A 20,180-nucleotide genomic window follows, 5' to 3' on the forward strand; every position below is an offset into this window, starting at 1 on the left:
TTGATTTCCTGTGACTAGGTGAGAGGCTTCCTCTGCGTCAGAGGCAGTTCCCCTACGGCATGGATAAGGTGAAGCAATGCTAGGGCAGCTTGTGCCAATAGAGCAAGTAAATCTCTAAAAGAGACCTTAAAATTGCTGACATCAAACGCCTGTGACAGGATATCTATGAACTGTCCCAGAGTGGAATGTAACTCAGCTCATGACTGAGCCTGCTGCATTTTTTATGAGTATGCGATAGGGTACTAAAGCAGTCTGATAGCACCAAGGGACCCTTTTGTTGCACTGTAATTTAGGAGGTGTAGAAATGAACTGTGGTCTTCATTTTGGTGAGGCTTTGGCACTGCTCCCTCATGCTGTTTGGAGAAAACACCACCTCTGTGTGCATAAAGAATAAATTAACTTCCCATGTCTGACTGGTGCAATTAAATCCCATTAGTGCAGTAGAAGTGAGAAGTTTGCACTGTGTGAACTAATATAGTTCCTGGTCTGTTGAAGCAGTAAATCTTTGGCCTTGTTTGGTAAGATATTTTGGATACACTTCTTAAAGGATGTTGCCCTCCTGCCAAAAGTTTTTGCTCTAAATAAATCATAAGTTATGTCTGACCTTACATTTTTTTTTTGCTCTAATATTTAGAAGTCACCATCAAGCTAGTAGAGGCAACAAACACTTTTTCTTGAGCTGGGGGACTGTGCTGATGTGAAGCTAGAGAAAAGCTCTGGAAGAGGCCAATGATTGCTTGTTACTAAACAGATGTTATGAAAAAGAAAAACTGTTGTTGCCAAAGAAAAAGCAACACTGCATGGATGAGGCGAACACCAATATCAAAAAAAAAAAAAAAAAAGGACAGCTCTCTGTCTCCACATAAAGCAAGAAAGAACTGGATACCTTTCTTGTATGAAAGACAGGATGTTGCTGGGTGCTAAACATAAACCACTGAAAGAAAACTGAATGAAGCTCCACCTTTCAGGGACCCTGCCATCAATGTTTTGCTCTCATGCCAAATTCCTGGACTATAAAAATCTGCCTATATGCCAAGAAAAAAACACTTCCCTGGAAGGGTATTCAAGTGACTGCTTCATGGCAAGATGGGAATAAAAAAGGGAAGGTCATTTTGGATCTTCTGCCTCATTTGGAGTTGTTGCCAGGGCAAAGAACCAGTTCAGATAGGTAAGAAAATATCTAATTCTCAGATTATTTGCTCACATATTGCTCTCCATAGGTGACAACTAGAGCTGTAAAATGAAAACATGTAAAATATTTATGTAAGAGCTGTAGGCATGTCAGATATTGTTTAACATTATACATTTTAATCCTTAATGTCAACCATTTAAGTGTTTTACTTTTTTCTTTTCTTTCACTACTAGGTAGTTTATCAACTGGTTTATGTCCTAAGTGACTGATCTTAAATGGGAGACTCTCTGGATGCAGTTTTCATCATTAAAAAAAAAAAAATGTTGGCACTCTTTTCAACACATTTCACATATATTCTTTATAGAAGTATGTTACCATAATGCCTGCTAGGCCTGATTGACCAGTATGAAATACTGCATTAGGAGTGATCATGTTTTTTGTGGTCTGCTGCACTGTTACCTCTTGGTTTGGTTTTGAATGACTTACACTCTTCCCAGTTGCTTAATGCACAAACAATCGATGTGACAGTTATTGCTGTCTTAGAAGTTCTAGCAACTCCACTTACAAGAATAACCAAACTTTCCCATTTCCCCTCATTATTGTGTAGAAAAGTGCTAAATTACCCTACTCCACTTCAGTGCTGCAAACACCTGGGGCAAATTACAGTCCCTTTAAAAGGCTATTTCTGTAAGGACTTCTTGGCACTCCAGTTTGGTTTGCACATTTCTAACATCAAGACGTGAATTTTTCAGTGTTCCCATGCTTCTTCTTAGGTAGGAATATTTAACCATATTTCAGACTTCACTGAGTATATTGACTGTTTTTAATTTGATCTATCACGCATAGTGCTATGCTGATTTTCCTAAATGTGCTGCATAAACGACACAAAGAAATTTACCCAATTTCATTTGTGATTCTTTCAGATGGGTCTAGAAGAAAGACTAAAAACATTTTGTAGCAAGCATATCTTATTTAGTTCAAGGTGATTGATAGTGGCTTTGCATAGCTCAGTGGTATGAAAACTATTTTCTGAAGTGATGTCTTATATGCACTTATTGTATCAATACCTTTGACAAAGGTACAACTCAGAGGTCTGTTGGACCCGTTGGACAAGTTTTGTTTGAGATGAAAAACAAGTAGCTCTGAGCTGACTGCTGAAGCTGATGGCAGACTCAACTGCTAAGATCAGCGGCTGCCATTTTGCTATAGAGTCATGCCACCTGTGATATCTCCTGGAAGGGACTCAGTTCAAGACTTTAGACTAAATTCTTGTCTGTGTTAAGAAGCAGGATTTCAGAAGAAGAAATGAGATTTAGGCAGCCAGAATGAGATTCCCCTCACTTCACTTTAGCTATCTACATTGTAAATGTATCTACAGTGTAAATGTTAATGGATGCCATCTACATTGGCACCCCTCAGCAACATTTGTAGACAATGGAGAGAAACATGCAATCTTGGAGCATCTTCTTCCTAGGTAGGTGTGTAAGGAAGCTGAACTGCTTCTACTTCTCATTATTAACTCCAAATGAGCCTGGACTCATCTGCTCACGTTGGAGGTATCACTGTCATGGAACTCAAAAGTTCAGTGAGATGAAACTCCTTCCCACAAGCTAGTATCTTCTAGGGCTTAACATTTCTGCCTTTGAAAAACTCTCCTTTAATGTTTTCAAGAACAACAACAAAAAAGCAAAGCACCTCATGTGGGGTGAATTTCTAAACTCCAGTCCTATGACTCTTTCTTTAGTCCAGGTCTCTACTGTCAGTAGGAGTGAATGTGCCACCTGGGGCAATTTCCACTTCCATACATTTGACCATGTTAAGTTCACTTTTCCTGGAACCTGCACATATGTCTTCGCTTCACACTGCAATGACAGCTACCAGGACTTTAACATCCAAATCAGGCGCAGTGACAAAAATAGCTTCCTGATCTACTTCACTGCCACCATTGATGGAGTGATCTTGGAGGTGAAGGAGACAGGCATCACAGTGAATGGGAACAAGTGAGTAAAGACCATACTAGTGTTTTCTTGTGCATCTGTTTTATCGCTATGTATTAGCAACAGGTGGCCTGTCTAGAAAGCGGTCTTATTCTGCAGAGGTTCAAATGGCTGTGTATGATATGTTTATAATACTTTGAACAGGCTGTTGTGAAGAGTCCACCCCATAGCGGTGAAGGAGGCAAGAAATGTGTAAGCTACATCTCCCAGGGATCAACACCAACATGTTAAACAAAAGCCAATGTGTATGCTAAAAAAAAAAAAAAAAAAAAAAAGCGTAGGTTTCCTTGATGTTGCTATGATTTGTGAAGGAGATAAAATCAACACTTTATTTATAGAAGGTTTTGATTTTGTAGAAACTTTGCATTTTTTTCTTAAAACATTTTTTCTGTGGTACAAACTCTACTGTCGTATGTTGCTGTTCAGGGACAGATGGTCCTTTTAGAAAAGGTTTTATTTTTCCATATAGATTAGTCTAGAAAATTGCACTACTTTGCAGATCAGAGCTTGTCTTGGGATCTTCTTGCACAAAAGACAGTAGTTTCAGAAGCCAAAATCTGCACCTTTAATTCCAATCTGAAACAAACCAGTGAGCAAACTACAAACAGAAGGGTAAAAATACTCCACAAGTAAAAAGTCATATGCAACAGCAGCTGAAAGTTGGGTACAATTTTAAGGGCAGCCCTCATGAGAAGCGCAGTGACCTGCTCCCAGCATATAGTTCCGAAGGGCCAAGGCAAGCTTTGACTCTGGGCAAAACCCTCACAATCTTGTTCGAGAGAAAATTGCAAGCATATGGGCTGTCTTGTCTTGACAGCCTTCTAGAAACAACTAAATATACAATAGCATCACTCAATTGTAATTATAGTAGCAAAGCACAGATCTGTCTTCTAAATTAAAGGGGCAAGAAACATCCTATCTTCTAGGCATTTTATGATTTTCAAAGCTTTTCAGGGTCTGGGAAAACGAATGGTAATCGTCTTGGTGAGATGAAAAGTAATGTAGGTCTGAGTCACGTCAGTACATCAGTAACAGAACGGACCTCTTTTCACACCTCTGTGAATCCCAAATGTCAAGAAAAGCCTGGAGGGTTGATGAGAAGCTGCAGTATCCTCATGTGGAAGGCTCTTTTCCTAGTATTGTGATCTTGCTCCTTAAAACCTTTTGGGTTACATCCTCAGGATACATAAACAAGCAGAGCTGCATTGGTATCAGTCAAGTGGCTAATGTGGTATTGACACACTCATGACAAAAATACATTGTGTTGTGGATTAGGATTGGTAAAAGGTCACAGTGTACAAGGTGTCCATACCTAAATTTAATGCATTGTTTGGATAAAAGCTGACCTTGAAAATTATGTCTCCATGGGTTATTTAGCTCCCTTTGACTCTAGTTTTTCTTCCTATATCTCTGAGAGGTTTTAATCAGTGGGGTTTTTTTTAATGTAATCTGTTTTGTTCCCTTCAACTTCCAGGATCCCCATGCCCTTCAGCTTGAAGAGCATCCTGATTGAGGACACCTGTGCTTACTTCCAAGTCACTTCCAAGCTGGGCCTGACACTCAAGTGGAACTGGGCTGACACTCTCCTAGTATGAACAGCTAGTTAGTTGTTTTTCTTTTGGTGAACCTCATCAATGATATAAAGCAGAGCTGGATGCAGGCTCCATGTTGTATGAGATTGTAGTGGGGGAGGTATCACTGTATCCTTAAGCTGACAGGAATGTACCATACCAGGTAATAGTTTCATGGGCCAAGGGCATGAAGTCACAGCCCCCAGGCATTCCCGACTGTTTTTATGAGACAAAAGGTGCCACTGTTAACCCTGGAGATAGTGCCTCTACAGTTATCTGTGTCCTTCATGGGGCACTGGCAGCAGCACAGCTAGTCCCTCCATCTCTGACTTGATAGTTACCTTCTGTCTCAATGCACATTTTGTGTAGGAAACTAACCTGTGTGGCCAGCTCAGACCTTGGCCTCTCTCATTCCAAAACCTTGCCATGTGGGATTTCCTCTCTATACATCCACCCCAAAATAGCCTCTTCTGCAACAGTGTACTTGCACTTTTGGGTGTGAACACTCATCCTCCACAATCAGGACTGAGTTGAAGTAAATGAAAGCTGTATGTCATGTTTTGCAATTCAGAGAGACAGACAGAGGGTAGAAGGTGAATAGAGAAAAAAAAAAAAATCAGGAAGCAACCAGGTGGTATTCAAATTCAGATTTAGAAAAATATTTGCTTCCCCTCTTCCCCCGTACTAATTAATACCTACACTATTACAAACTCCACCTGTAGAGTGGACACAATTTTAGGGTGACACACTTGTAGGAAAAGCACTGCCTTTTTTTGGTGGACCTAAGTGACTCCATGTAGGAGTGATTAGGTGCAATAGTACTAACCTGGTTCTTTACTGTCCCTGCATATGGGTAGAATAGGTCAATCTGGACAGACCCACCCCTAGAAATGCTGTAAAGTTTTCCATTTAGCCTATGGACTAGAAAAAGCTGTAGATATGGCTAAAAGCTGACCAGAAGCTGCTTCTTCACAGCATCCAGCATCAGAACACAGTTATCTGACCTGCCCAGAGTGGGGCTGTGGTACCTTGCAAGAGACACCACATGTCTATACAGCAGCATCTCTATACTGGGAAACACTGGTCCAAGTATTAGTCCAGTATCGAGCTTGCTTCAGTTATCTCTTTAGTAGGTAGGAATGACAATTGCTAGAGTATTATCTTCCCATTTAAATTCAATCTGTCCACAGGTAAGTTTTATGGAAGGTCTGTGATGGAAAAGGAGGTTGCCAGAAATTGGTAATGAGCATGTCTGCTACTGTGCTTTTTGATTGTGAATCACTTTGTAATGTGTTGCTGACGTGGGGAAAAGCCTTTAAACTCTGGGTTTCCTCTTTGCTTTTGTTTCATAGCTGGACCTGGAAGAAACATACAAAGAGAAAATATGTGGTCTGTGTGGGAACTATGATGGCAATGAGAAGAATGATTTGATTTTGGATGGTAGGCCATCAATACAGAATATTTATATAGAACAGAACTGTTAATACGTGACATGAAACTTGATATCTGTTTCCTCTAAGCAGAGTTTCAGGTTTCCTGACAGACATTGTGAAATACACAAACATTTCCATGTACAGAAGATGTATTTTAAGAGGTTCTGGGACGATTTGGGCTCCTCTACTGTTCACAAATTTGCAAAAGCATTAGAAGTTTTGGGCCCAAATTAATTGCCTGGCTATCATGCAGCAACATTGCCAGGCTTCCCACTGAAACTAGCAAACTTTAAGGAATTTGTAGTATCAAATGAGGCACAACTGCATTTTCCGTCCTACCATTTTCGCCATTTTACAGCTGGGTGTCAAATGGGATTACTTTTACCTCTGTAATGACATGATAGCATCATTACTAAGCCAGAGAGTTTTCACTGAGCATCTTTACAGAAACCGTTGTGCCATCCAGTGACACCTTCAGATATTGCACTGAACTGGAAAGAGGCCAACATGGCCAACACAGCCAACAGCTGAGGCTACAATCCTGCAGTAGGTGGTATGAGCAGAAAGAAACTTGCATCCTGGAGTACTAGCTGCAGGACTGAAGCCAAAGACATAACATCATCCCTTCATGTAATACCTGGGCTTCTTAAATCACCATAAAAATATTATCATCTACCTTACCCATTCAGAAAGAGTCCTGAGATTTTATTTAACACAGCACTTGTGGTGACAGATTTGGGGTTTGCTTTCATATTAAGCTTTTTGGATGCCTCTGTGTCATGTTTCTGCCCTTTAATTCACAAATGCAATAGGTAAAAACTAAAGCTGGCTCAAATTTTTCAGAAGAAAGAGTTTGCTACTGAGAAGCATTACTCTAAGAAAAACAGGCTCTTCTTTTATGCGTCTGATTCCACAGATAACAGGTTCCCACATCTGGGGAACAGCTGGTCTCTCAGATCCCTCCTTTGGGCTCTGAACACATCCTGCCTGTCCAGGCTAAGATCCACTGCACCTAAAGGACCAAAATGTCTTCTCACTTTCAGACACTTTTCTCTTGAGGGAAAAAATATTATCAGGAAGAAAAATGCCATTTCTGAATGGAACAGGTTTTCTTGAAACTTTATTCTTCATATTCTTTAATGTCAATTAGATCCTTGCCAAATAACACTTCAGAGAGCTCAGGGCTTTAGAAGGACTTCTGTTTCAGAAAAGTTTGTGGTAAAGCAAGTGAAAACAACACTTTTGTGGAAGTCATTCTATCAAACCTGCACTTAGTTAAGGTACAGAGCCATTGGAGAATAGAACTGGTCAGAAATCTGTCTATTAAGCCTTAAAAAAACCAAACAAACAAAACCAAACCACCACAAACAAACAAACAAACAAAACCCCAAAAAACAAAAGAACAAAAAAACCACCAAAAACCAAACCAAAACAAAAAAACCCAAACCCCAAACACCCCCCGCTTCCCCCAGAACCCAAACAAACAAAACCAGAGAATGGCAGTTTATGCACGCGCTGCATAAAAATATTTTTCAAACTTTGTCAGAAAGATTTCTCATGTCTAGGCTCAAAGTTCTGGTAATGCTTTGAGAAAATGCACTCTTCAAGCTTGTGTATTGGTTACATGCATATATTGTGTGCCTGTCTTCCTCCTGCTCCCTCTTCCTGCCTTCTCTAGCCTGTAAAAAGTAATAGATCTCCAGATGATTACAAATATAGGCATGTAAGGTTGTACTTTCGGGTGTGACAGAAGAAAGCAAACTAAAATCTGTGACCATTACACATGCAAATACAAAAAGATCAAATACACCCATAATGAAAAAAACTCTTTGGAAGTGATGAGGTACAATAGAAAGGTCAAGAGTCTCATGTGATTATAAATGCCTAGGCTGACAGCAAGCCTTGATGTATGTGTGCCAAATTCCTGGCTCTAGCTCAACAGAACTTATATCAGGCTATCATCCTCTATAATATAGATACTGTGGTTAAATCTGGGCATTTGGTGAAGAGCATACAACCTTAGAGCCCAAAGACTAAGTGCATCTTTATAGCCCATTAACTGATCTTAAGAATTACAGGCAGTTACTCAAATGTGTCTGGGGATTTTGCAGGGTATAAAATGCATCCCAGGCAGTTTGGGAACTTCCACAAAGTAGAAGATCCATCAGAAAAGTGTGCTGATTTGAGTCCAGACGATCACACTGGAAGACACCCTAGGAGGGAAGACAATAGATGCAGTAAATATGTAAGTATGTGTGAACAAGAAGTATAAACCCTCCTGAACTACAGCCCTGAAGAGACTGTGTTGAAACAAGTGTTAATTACAGAACATGCACTGAACTGGATTTTTCAGGAGTCTACCCATAAATCTGAGCTAAATGTTGATCTTAAAGCTGAAATTATGTTCTATTATAGTGTCAAATAAAGAGGTAGCGGGAAAATGCACAGTGGAGTGACAGCTGCTAGTCCAAGAAAAAGGACCTCATGACAGAAAGTTAGACTGGATAATCTCCCAAGGCCCCTTCCAACCTGAATTATCTTGTGACTCTGGAACTGTGTCATAAAATCCATAAACTCGGAAGTTGGTAAAATGTCAAGTATTACTTTTCCTTCTCTATTTTTTTACAGAAAAAAAGGTGTAAAAAACTTATGTCCCATTTTGGAAATTGCCCCAAAGTGGTTGCATTTGATGACTACGTAGAGACCTGTGCTGAGGATATGTGCCACTGTGCAGTTAATTCTTCTCACTCTGATTTGGTTTCCAGCTGCATATGCAGCACTTTAAACCAGTACTCTCGAGACTGTGTCCTCAGGAAGGGGGACCCTGGAGAATGGAGAACCAAAGAACTTTGCTGTAAGTAACTACTGCTCTGGAGACTTCTTTCAGGTTACATATATACACACATGTGTTTTGATCCCAGCAGAGCAAAGCTAGGAGCTCTGTTACCTACTGTGAATCAGTCTGTGGTAGTACTCTGACAGAAACGTTGTTAATGGAAAAGCTTCCACAAATTTAACTTGAGTTTTGACCCTTAAATTAGAACTATATCTTAATATTGTCCCTCTTCTCCTTATGGCTAAGTTTTCTCCCATTTTTTTTTTTTGAATTTTACCATGCACAGTTAACTCATAAATAGTCTTGTTTAAAATGTTGACATCTAGTCAGAAGAAGTCACTAAGAAGTCTAAAGTGTTTGTCCTCAGCTTATCCTGTGCTTTCATACGCAGTAGTTGCAGCTACCGAGCAGGAAATCACTTTAAATCCGAGGGGAAGGCTATAAGTAGTTCTCCCAAACTGCTGGTGTGGATTGGGATAGAAAATTAATGCCAAAATGACTGATGCTTCAGGCAAAAATAAACTGTTATGACTCCATAAATGATTCCAGTGTCCTTTGCTTGTATCATAACCAGCCAATCTTGAGCTAGTAAAATAACATGAAATAACTCATATCTCCCAACAGTACAGTTTTGTCCAAAGAGTAAGAAGAAGTAAAAGGAACCATAAAAAGTTCTTTTAGAGGTTAAGCAAACATGACACATCTGGATAGAAAGTTTTGCAAACAAGATATGGGGGAAAGGAGGAAGAAGGCATTGGGTAATGATACAATGATTTGAGAGCTCTTATAAATATGTCATTAACATACCCCACTTTAATTTGGTCTTGCAGATCAGGAATGTCCGAACAACATGGAATACATGGAATGTGGAAATTCCTGTGCTGACACATGCGCTGACCCAGAAAGGAGCAAGATTTGTAAAGCCCCGTGTACAGATGGCTGTTTCTGTCCTTCTGGTAAAGCAGTTCACTTCTTCCAATGGGTCAAAAATATCAAGGGCAAAAAGTGTTCCCTTGCAGTTAGAGGGATTTTTTTTTTCTTTAACATTTTACACTAAAACCAATGAATAAAGTGTTTCCTCTAGCATAATTTAACAACTTTCTTCTTGGAAGAACCAGATCTCTAAAAATTCAAGATCTAGACACTGGAGGAGGGAAGGGCAAGATTTCTAAGGACTAGACAGAAAAAAAAATGGTACTGATGTGGAAAGAGGAGAGGTGTTCTCTAGACAGTGAGAGTGCAGCTGAAGATATCTAGTGAAGTGCCTCCCTGTTACAAGGCTAGATCTTTCTGTGGCTTAAGTCACACGTAATATGAATGCATTGCCAGGTATGTGCATGTGTAAGTTTGGACATTAAGTAGAGGCTAAAATGAAGGTTTGATTTCTATTAGACTCACTATTAGAAAAGGATGGAAACTGGCTCACATTCTTGTAATCTGGCACTTGATAATCCTGCTCACAGTAACACATTCCAGTAATATGCAGAGATACCCCTTGGGTTTTGCATTGCTTTCATTTGAGCTCTAGTAAGAAATGTTTCCCATCCATTAACATCTGAAAGGGCCTGGTGTGGTGTTTTCCTTAGAACATATCTCACTCTTTTACAGAAACGCTGAATAATCCAGAGTTTTTTCCTTACTCTAATCTTCCTTGATGGTGTTTCCCAGACTTATCAAAGGAATATTAACTAGCCAATGTGTCTTAACAGGAACTATCCTTGATGACCTCGGTGGCAAAAAATGCATCCCCAGAGACAGCTGCCCCTGTATGTTTCAAGGCAAAGTCTATGCATCTGGAGGGACTTACTCTACTCCCTGCCAAAACTGGTACTGTTGTGGACTTGATTGTATTAACAAGACAAAGGCATTTATTTCAGAGCATTGATGGGTTACATTCTTGTTCTTTTCTCCTTTTCTCCTTTTTTTTTTTTTTTTTAATCTATTCCTAGCACTTGTCTTAAATAATAATGGAAAAACTGGGTCTGATTTTCAACAGTATAGGAAAACTTACAGGTAGTCCTCAGCCTCACAATGGTTACCACCTCACTTGGAACTGCCAGCAAAACTGAGGTCAAGATTTCAGAATGCAGAAAAATGAGACTCTTCACTGGTTAGTTCAGACACAGTGGCCAATAAAGTGAGGCAAGGAGTCATACCATGTTAATGAGTTACATTTCCAACCACCTCTAGATCTACCAAAGGCTCCTTCAAGGTCTGGACCTCAGAAGTCTTGATCTTTGAGAATGACTTGATTTAGAAAAAACCCTGTAGCTTGAACACATGTCCACTCTGCACTAGTGAAAAGTGATAAGACTTCAGGTATATTATTCTCAACACATTTTAGTTTCTTACTCTGATATTGATCTAGTTAATTAACAGTTGTATGTGTTATTTGAGCTCCCGTGACACAGTATCATTTCTGGACCACAGGCCTAACCTTTACTATAGGGAGGAATGAAATACACCGTAGTGTATGGTGGGGTAAGTCAGTTGTTCTGCTTACAGCTTTGGATTCAATATTTCCTGCATTTTGAGCAAATACTCCTCAAAACCTGCAGTTTTGAGGAACTGAACTTGATAGGCTCTGGGTGGTTCCCATCTAGCTACATCCTCACTTACCCCTCACAACGCCTGAGCTAACGTAGCTGGGCTGTTCTCTTGTGTGCACAGCTCTAAGAATTGTAACTGCTCATTATCTCGAGTCTTCCACTATTACTTGTTAAAATGCTACATCAGGACCTTGCTGAACAGTTGCATCAGTAGCATAATATGTTGCAAGGTCCTGCTTGAACAGGTTATTTCTTTCTTTAAATAGTCAAGTAAACAATTTAGACCTCGAAAACAATTTCTTACTTGACCAGCTCAGTGTCTTTCTGAAGGAGCTAGTTTAAAGCCCAGTACAATTAACCCTTTACACTTTAAGGGCGTAATATGAAGTCTTCCTCCCACAGGGATTTAATAAGCAGTAAATAATGAGCTAAAAGGGCAAGGAGGGCACAATCTATGCAGGTTCAGATACAGATGTTATCTCATCTTTTCTCCTTTAAAGCTGTATTTATTCCAACTGCTCTTTTTTGGGTTTTGTACAGTACTTGCAAAGGAGGCCACTGGAACTGTATCTCTCTGCCCTGTTCTGGAAGTTGTAATATAGATGGAGGATTCCATATAACAACATTTGATAACAAGAGATTCAATTTTCATGGCAACTGCCATTATGTCTTAGCTAAGGTATGAACAATCTCCCATTTTATTCCTAAACCTCTTCAGTAGCATGAGGCATAAGCTCTGCTGGAGCTTTATATGACTAAATTTCTTTAAATGACACCAATCCAGCAAAGCATTTCAACACATGCTCAGTCTTAAATGTCATCAATTTTCCTATTTGCAATGGACTGCAAGTCAATTGCTTGATGCTCAGCATCAAAGTTTTGCAGCTTCAACATGATTTTACTTTTTTTTTTTTCCTTTAATGAGTTAATTTTCTTATTGGATGTATTAGTGTAGATTTAAGCATTTCTCCTGAAGCTTTCTTCATGTATGACTGTCAAAAGAAAGTGGACAAGCAAAAGATCCTGCAAAAAGATTTAATTCCACATGACTGTCTGCAAATACACAATCCACACAGGATAGCAAGGAAACAAGAGTGCAGAGGAGAGGCAGTGAACATTATTGATTTCAGTAATGAAATAAAATAGTTTGCAGTTGGAGATTAAATGCCTCAGTTCTTTCATTATTGCATTTTAGCCTTTCAGAGACACCTTTTTTCCCTTCTAGCTCCCTTCCTATAACATGCTAACAGTGCCTGCACATCTCTTTCTCACATCTTTTCAGAATACTGATGACACATTCGTGGTGATTGGAGAGATCATCCAATGTGGGACATCAAAGACAATGACTTGCTTAAAGAATGTACTAGTCACACTAGGAAAAACTGTAAGTATTTCTCTTTAATTAGTGACACATAATACATCACACTTACTTAGGTTTGAAGATGGGATTTCTTTAACACTGTGGACTCATTTTGATCTCTTGCAGTCCTGAGACTGTAAGATTAATACCAGCAGATGGTGTGGTGCATATGTTTATTGCTTTTGTTATATGAGAGTTATTTCCTTTCCAGTTCTTTTCAATTCTGGCTTTGCCATTTCTTTAGAGGTGGATGGCTAAAAATTATCCATGTTGGCTTTCCCTTTCTTTTTCATGACTTCAAACTTTTTCACTTGTTTCTTTTTGAAAGATTGAGATTTCTATAAGAAAAGATCCCCTTCTTTTTACAACAGTTCTGAGTCCTGGAGCTTTTCCCAAAGCAATGAGTGAAGTAGCAGAATTTTTCAAACAGAGGCCAGAGGCTTCTCCTACTGAAGATCTTGCTGTGATTCAAACTGAATTCAGTGGAAGCCGAGTTTGGGCTGGTATTTATGCACTACTAAAGTTATACAGATTTATTCTGCTCACCTGGTATTTAACTGGTTCAGCTGAGGATCTCCAAAGGACGGGTCAGCCTACCTAAGGTATATGGTGTTCTTCTGGAGCATCCTGTCTCCCTCCATTGGCTACTGAGGGAGTTTGAGTCAGATAGCTTTCATTTTGGGTATGCTGCATTTCCAATGAGGTGGATCCAAACTTAGATGTAACATCTCACATGAAGTTCTCTAAAAGATAACTGTCCTCTTAGATACGTGATTAAGTATGTGCGAGTACTCAGACAAAGGGGTTTTCATTTTTTGTTATGGCCTAGAGATCTGGTCTACGTTAATGTGTGGCATCCAGACACCGAGTGGTCATGTTTCAAAGACACTGTTTCTTAATGCTTAAAGAAGCTTGTGAGGTTACTGTTGTCTCATGTCAAGTGCATTCACTTCTGTGGGCTTTTTCTTTTTTCTGTTTCCCTACAGACTATAAAATTATGCTCCTGTGGAAATATCTACATGAACAATTTCATTGTGAAGCTGCCAGTAAGTAAAGGTAAATGTCCTCCTTCACATCTTTCTCAGACTAGCCTACATCTGATTACAGAGGGATTCCTGATCCTTTCTCTGAAAAAAACATGATTGTGCCCATTGTTAGGTCTTTTGACTTAGGTGGATACAAGGTCTGGGATTCCTTGGGAATTCCTGTGTTACACTGGATGCACTGGTAAACAGAAGCTTCTGTTTACTCAGTTTCATAAAGATTTGCAGGTGCATGCATTGCATGCTTTTTTTTTTTTTTTTTTTTTTTTTTTTTTGTTCTTTAGATGGCATCACCATCTTCAGGCCCTCTACATTTTTCATCCAAATCTTGAGCTCAAGTGGAGTACGGATTCGAGTGCAAATGAAACCTGTAATGCAGCTCTCCATAACAGTGGATCATTCTTATCGGAATCGCACATCTGGTAGGACACATCATGCTCTTTCAGTTTGCTCTTGAACTGAGATATAGCTGCTTGTCTATCACTTTAAGTGAACAAATTATTTGATCTTATATTGTGTCTGATATGTCAGAACCCCTGGTTAAATCTATATCCTTCTTGAAACAAATTGTTCAGTAAACCCTTCAATTTGCTGAAGAAAATTAGACAATCTCCGTGATATTTAGTATGTGCAGGTCTTTTAGACTCTATCTTTAAAAGCGGGCCCTGGTCAGAGACTTGCAAGATGCAGACTATGTTCTTGGTTTTGCCACCAGCCTTCTGTTTACATCATTTAAGCTTTTTGTGCTTCTGTTTCTTGTCTGTATAATGGGATTACATCCTCTCTCTCTGGTCTGTTTTGTTTTGCTTTTGCAATTTCCTTTGCTTATAAACCTTTGGGGAAGGCATTTGTCTGACAGTGTTTACTGAAGCGCATTCAAGCAGCCTCCAATCTGTGCCAGCATTAAATGCTACTGTAAGGTATAAAAACAATAATTATACTCTAAAGACAGGGTCCTGCCTGCTTTGTGGTAACATCAGAAAGTCTCTGATGGAAAATGGGCTTCTCTTGGGCAAAGTCCATTATAGACCTAAGACTAATCACCTAGAAGCTATTCCCTTTTCCACTCATGTACTGATATCTTCTTTTATTTTGCTCCTTTTAATTTTTTTTCCTGCCACCCACACAAGGTCTTTGTGGCAATTTCAATAACATCCAAACGGATGACTTCAGGACAGCCACTGGAGCTGTGGAGGATTCAGCTTCTGCTTTTGGTAACTCATGGAAGACTAGAGCCAGCTGTTTTGATGTTGAGGACAGCTTTGAAGATCCTTGTTCAAACAGCATGGATAAAGGTAGCAGGCTTTTCATCCCTGGATTATCGGTGCTAAATAGTTTTCATATGACAAATAACCAAAAAAGCTTTAGAAATCTCATAAACATCAAAAGCCACTGACTTTGAGGCTGTTACTAGAGACAAGACATTAGGTTTTGCAGGTCTTTAAGGTAACATCTTTGCTTTCAGAAAAAAAAGACTGCACTGGTGGAGCAAGAGCCAGTTCTTCACTGATGACTTGAAAAGCACACACAGCATCAATGAGAACAATTTAGGTTTAAGGCAGAGTATACTCGGTCGTTAATGTTTGGGCAAGATCTTCATCCAATCTAGGCTGGTACAGCTGTGCTGAAGTCAAAATGAGTAAGATATCAACAGTCCTGACTTCAGCAAGCGTTGTACTGTGTTAGATGCCCTGTCTGGTTTCTCACTTTGACTGGGTTTGGATATATTTATAGGATTCAGAGTGTACTCTTTGAGGTATTGTGACATGTAATTAAAGCTGCAGCTCATAGTCACACAGCTCACTGATTACTACATGCTTGATGTTATTGCTTGACTATAAAGAATAGCCTGACTGTAAAGAATTAGGAAAGTTTGATGGAAAACAAGGAGAATGGGTAGTTTTTGCAGATGTTCTGCAAACCCAGCCACAGTAATAATGTTAGTACTTGGAAGGTGAAACTTTTCTTTTAGGGAGATGGCTGGTCACCCATCCAACTATATTTATCACCTTGATATGTTAATGCCCTATATTTCCTTCCAGTATTATCTGAACACTTCAGGACATTCCAGTTCTGTGTGATACCTAATAAGAATATTGATTCAGGTAGTAATGTGGTTTAAGTGACTATGGACAATGATATTTTTTTCCCAATTCAGAAAAATTTGCCCAGCACTGGTGTGCTCTTCTGTCTAGTACAAGCAGTGTGTTTGCTGCCTGCCATTCCGTTGTAGACCCATCTGTGTACATCAAGGTAAGGCACTGATCTAAATGGGTGGTTTAATCTAGTCCAGAGACTGATCTGGCACGAAGGCAGTCTGGCCTAGAGGAGTGAAATAGGTTACACTAATGCCTGTTTGCAAAGAAGCTCACTGACGTCAGTGAGAAAAATAACAAAATGAGTGTTTACACAAGATACGATGGTTCTTTTTGGCTGCAGCCCTAAAAATATTAAGTGACTGCCGTCACTGACTGTTCTGTTATATGATCCAGAAGGACAGGAAAAAATGGGTTTAATGTTTTAGAAATCTGTTCTCTCTTTGAAAATCCAAATCAATGTTTCTGTGTGGAATAGAACTGGGAGTTTTTTCAGCCCCATGGACTCCCTCTGACTTTTTTTGAAATTCTCATCTAGACAGAGAATATATATGATGTTTACATCATCTACATCCCATTTATTGCTGTGGAATCATGTTAATCTCCTTGTAGTTAGAATGCAAGAACCTTCCCATATGTACTCTTGGTGTACAGATCTATAATGCTGTTGAGGAAGCTGGCTGAGCTAGAGAGAGATGCTGCATTAATGTGAATAGTAAGGAAGTTTCTGCAAAAACATACAGAAATGATATAGGATGTGTGTGTGATACAACTTACTGAGAAAATACCTGAGCCTGAAATTTTGCCTAAAATTTAATGTGCCTTCAGGTACCTTTAAAAATATGGCTTATCTTTTACCTCTTCCAAGTTTCTGTCAGAAAATATGTCTGCTTGAGAATTCATGTTAACTATAAGTAAAATAGGCATTAGCAAATTTTAATTAAGGAAAAGGAATAACTAATTTCTTATGGATATGTCTGTTAGTCCTGCTGATCTCATCAGATTTTAAACCACAGTTCATGGAACCATTTTCCATGACATCAGTAATGAAGGATAAGTCACCATCTGTGCAGTATGACTCTATTGATCTGGAGTGATTGGTTGTATCTGAGTTCTTCTGTCCAGCCACCCAATTAAAAGAACTTGAGGTCTAAATCCCCTTTATACTTACCTAGCTAGTTCTTTAGATGTCATTGCATATGATTTCCTATTAAAGCATCTTCTGTTATGCACTTGTCATTTAATTGGGTGTATCTTACCTACACAATAGATAGATACACAAGTGCCAATCATCACTGTGCAATAATTTAAGTTCTGTGTATTTTCAGATGACATGTTTTGACATATCCGAGTTGTACATCCTCATGGGAGGCTGGTATAGACATTTTTTATTGCTTTAATAAACTAGAGGTGCCCTTATCATCCTTATAATTCATCTATTCATCAGTGTCAGACATAATGTCATTGCATTTACATTGAATCACTGAATCATTTTGGTTGGAAAAGACCTTTAAGTTCGTCAAGTCCAACCATTAACATAACACTGCCAAGTCTACCTTTAAACCATGACTGTAAAAGATTTCCTATTCCTCAGTCTTGCGTGGTACTTTATTAACATACATTTTATCTTAGATATTACAAATCAAGTTTCATTGATAATAATAGTTTTTCAAAAATACGTTGGTTGACTATTTTTTATTTGATATCTATTTCCCTGTTTCTTCTGTGAGCTGGTCATAATAATATCCATGTCTATTTGTCACTCCTAGAAATGTATGTATGACACCTGTAATGCTGAGAAGAGTGAAGTTGCACTGTGTAGTGTGCTCTCTACTTACTTCAGAGACTGTGGTGCAGCAGGCGTGTCCCTGAAGGGCTGGAGGCAGGGCATCTGTGGTATGCATCCTAAAATACCTTGGGTAGGGATATGGGGAAACAGCTTCAGAGCCCACTTTGTGGCAGTCAGTATATTGTGTGCTTAGTCATCAGGTTAGTGGGTCTTTGAAAAATAGCATAAGCATATATTCCAAAAAAACCCTTCTGCTTGCCAAAATTAATTCATGTCCACCGCATGTACATTGTGTAAAATATTAGGTGAATTCCATACTTAGACAAGGAAAAGAGTATAAGGTATATTAATCAAATCACAAGGAGTTAGTTAGTTTTGAACATAAGGGCCTTCCTGTGTATTTTACTTCTGATACATTTTTGCAGTTCATCTCAGCCCTCTTGTCTGAGATATTACTCAAAAACGCTATCAGTCTCACTAACTGCGTTTTTACGTGTTACAGTAAAATAATAATGGTTTTTAATAAATACAAATTAGTGATATCTGAGAATGTGAAAATCTTTAGAGGTATTTTCAGGTCAGGATTACCTAAATCCTGGGTTCAGAGTCCATATATGTATATGTTTTGCCTGGTCACAACCAAAATTTATTATGAGATGGTATCAGAGCTGACAATAAAACTCACAGGTCCCAGCTTCTGAATTTTACTTCAATATTTCCATTTTTCCATTGGCAATCAGATAGTTCAAGTGAGATATGCCTATATCACCATGAAAATACATGCATGGGTTTCTTGACTAAAAACAATCTGAATAAGAAACATAACAACAATTATTTGTACGCAGCTTTGATGCAGCTATGATCTATTTAATTTCCTGACTTGGAGGCTAGTTGAGATATTTAAGAGAGACAAGCAATGTAACTGGTATGGTGCTCTGTTGAAGGCATTCAAGATTGCAGTAAGAAAAATCTAACAAACTGATGCTGAAATAATTCAAAGGTAACACAGTATAGTCCACAGCAAAATATCCTAGAATCATGCATGTTTATGTACTAGACATAGTCCTTGTTTATTGAAAACTTTGTTACCAGCAGACCATTATTGATATTTTTTATGCCAAAATGAGACTGTTTTGAAGCATGGGTCAGACTGAAATCTGTGGACTCATGGCACAGTAGGTAATATTGACTCAAACAGTACAGTAACCTTGGGAAAAATATGCTAATGACTTAATCAGTAAAATCATTTTAGGCCCTGTTTAAGAAGAAATAATCTTTTGGGAACATGGCTGTGATAAGATTGGAGGTTGAGCTATTCATGAGTGAAAGAATAAATGGGCCAGAACAGTCACTCTCAGTGGTCTGTCCCATTGTGGGGGGTTGAAAAGGCTCTTGCAGCTCCCGCAGCTGTGTCCAGCTGGGGCAGGCTGCAAGTGGCATCCAAGGCAGGTTATATCCTGAAAGGATGTCTACATTGCATTCAGTAGAGTGCACGAAATAAGTAAACCCTACTTTCTAACTGTTGGCAGGGCATGTATGTGATACAATCTTTAGTGGAAGCATGAATCATTACTTGAGTTACTGGTTACCCAGAAGACCACTGGGGTTAGTAGCCTCTACTGTGTCATGGCACTGTTTTTCTAGCACTCCTTGTGCAAGCTAGCTTGAAGCTATTTTAGGTATGCTCATGTTCTCTGCACTCACGCTTCCAGTTGTGATGAATGTAGTCCGAGATCACGATTCTGTGACCATGAGTACTATAACCAAACAACTTTTTCCTTACCAGACCTCGCTTTACCAAAATTGATCTTTTTCTGCTCTGAAAAAATTCAGGGAGAAAGTAAACACATTATTTTATTGCATTAATAGCTAACAATTGAGACACTCATTCAGGGAAATTTTATATAAAGTCATGTCCAATGTCTTTATTAATATCTTTCTTATTTGACCTAATTTGATTTACAAATGCCAGTTGCTGCATCTTCATGGTACACCTGTAAAAACAGGAGAATATGGCCTGCCTAATTTATACATGGGATATTGTGTCTGTTCCAGCTAAGAACAAGAAACCAACTGGTTTTTGATGGTGGATGTGGTGGTTTTGAATGTGTATAAAAACCTAGCACACTAACTAATCTAAGAAAATGTGCTATGGCTGTGGACTGGAAAACCATACAGAGTTTTGTTTAAGCATGGAACCTACTGCTGATACAGTAATAACATAGTTGCAAAGTTGATTAGCACAACTGCCCATGAACAACTGCCCTGTACTTCCTAGTACACCTGAGGGTATCTGAAAAACAGCTGTGGGATTAAATCTGCAGAACTGAGATAGAAAGAGGTCCGAGATTACTAGATCCCCAGTTCTCATTGA

At 39.0% G+C, this 20,180-nt stretch overlaps 1 protein-coding gene across 1 annotated transcript in view; it reads left to right on the forward strand.

Annotated features, from left to right (window-relative positions):
• Nucleotides 1-1,071: 1,071 nt before the first annotated feature.
• LOC135989009 (mucin-5B) overlaps nt 1,072-20,180 on the forward strand; it is a 48,061-nt gene continuing 28,952 nt past the window's right edge. The window contains exons 1-15 of the mRNA XM_065635477.1: nt 1,072-1,168; nt 2,877-3,132; nt 4,604-4,718; nt 6,053-6,140; nt 8,245-8,378; nt 8,762-8,987; nt 9,800-9,925; nt 10,679-10,796; nt 12,059-12,197; nt 12,801-12,902; nt 13,865-13,934; nt 14,206-14,343; nt 15,052-15,216; nt 16,080-16,174; nt 17,787-17,913. Of these exons, the coding sequence (XP_065491549.1) occupies nt 1,087-1,168; nt 2,877-3,132; nt 4,604-4,718; nt 6,053-6,140; nt 8,245-8,378; nt 8,762-8,987; nt 9,800-9,925; nt 10,679-10,796; nt 12,059-12,197; nt 12,801-12,902; nt 13,865-13,934; nt 14,206-14,343; nt 15,052-15,216; nt 16,080-16,174; nt 17,787-17,913 (1,981 nt within the window). The 5' untranslated portion in view covers nt 1,072-1,086. The remainder of the gene's footprint in view (nt 1,169-2,876; nt 3,133-4,603; nt 4,719-6,052; nt 6,141-8,244; nt 8,379-8,761; nt 8,988-9,799; nt 9,926-10,678; nt 10,797-12,058; nt 12,198-12,800; nt 12,903-13,864; nt 13,935-14,205; nt 14,344-15,051; nt 15,217-16,079; nt 16,175-17,786; nt 17,914-20,180) is intronic.

This window comes from Caloenas nicobarica, chromosome 5, assembly GCF_036013445.1.
Source record: "Caloenas nicobarica isolate bCalNic1 chromosome 5, bCalNic1.hap1, whole genome shotgun sequence".
Taxonomy (NCBI): Eukaryota; Metazoa; Chordata; class Aves; order Columbiformes; family Columbidae; genus Caloenas; species Caloenas nicobarica.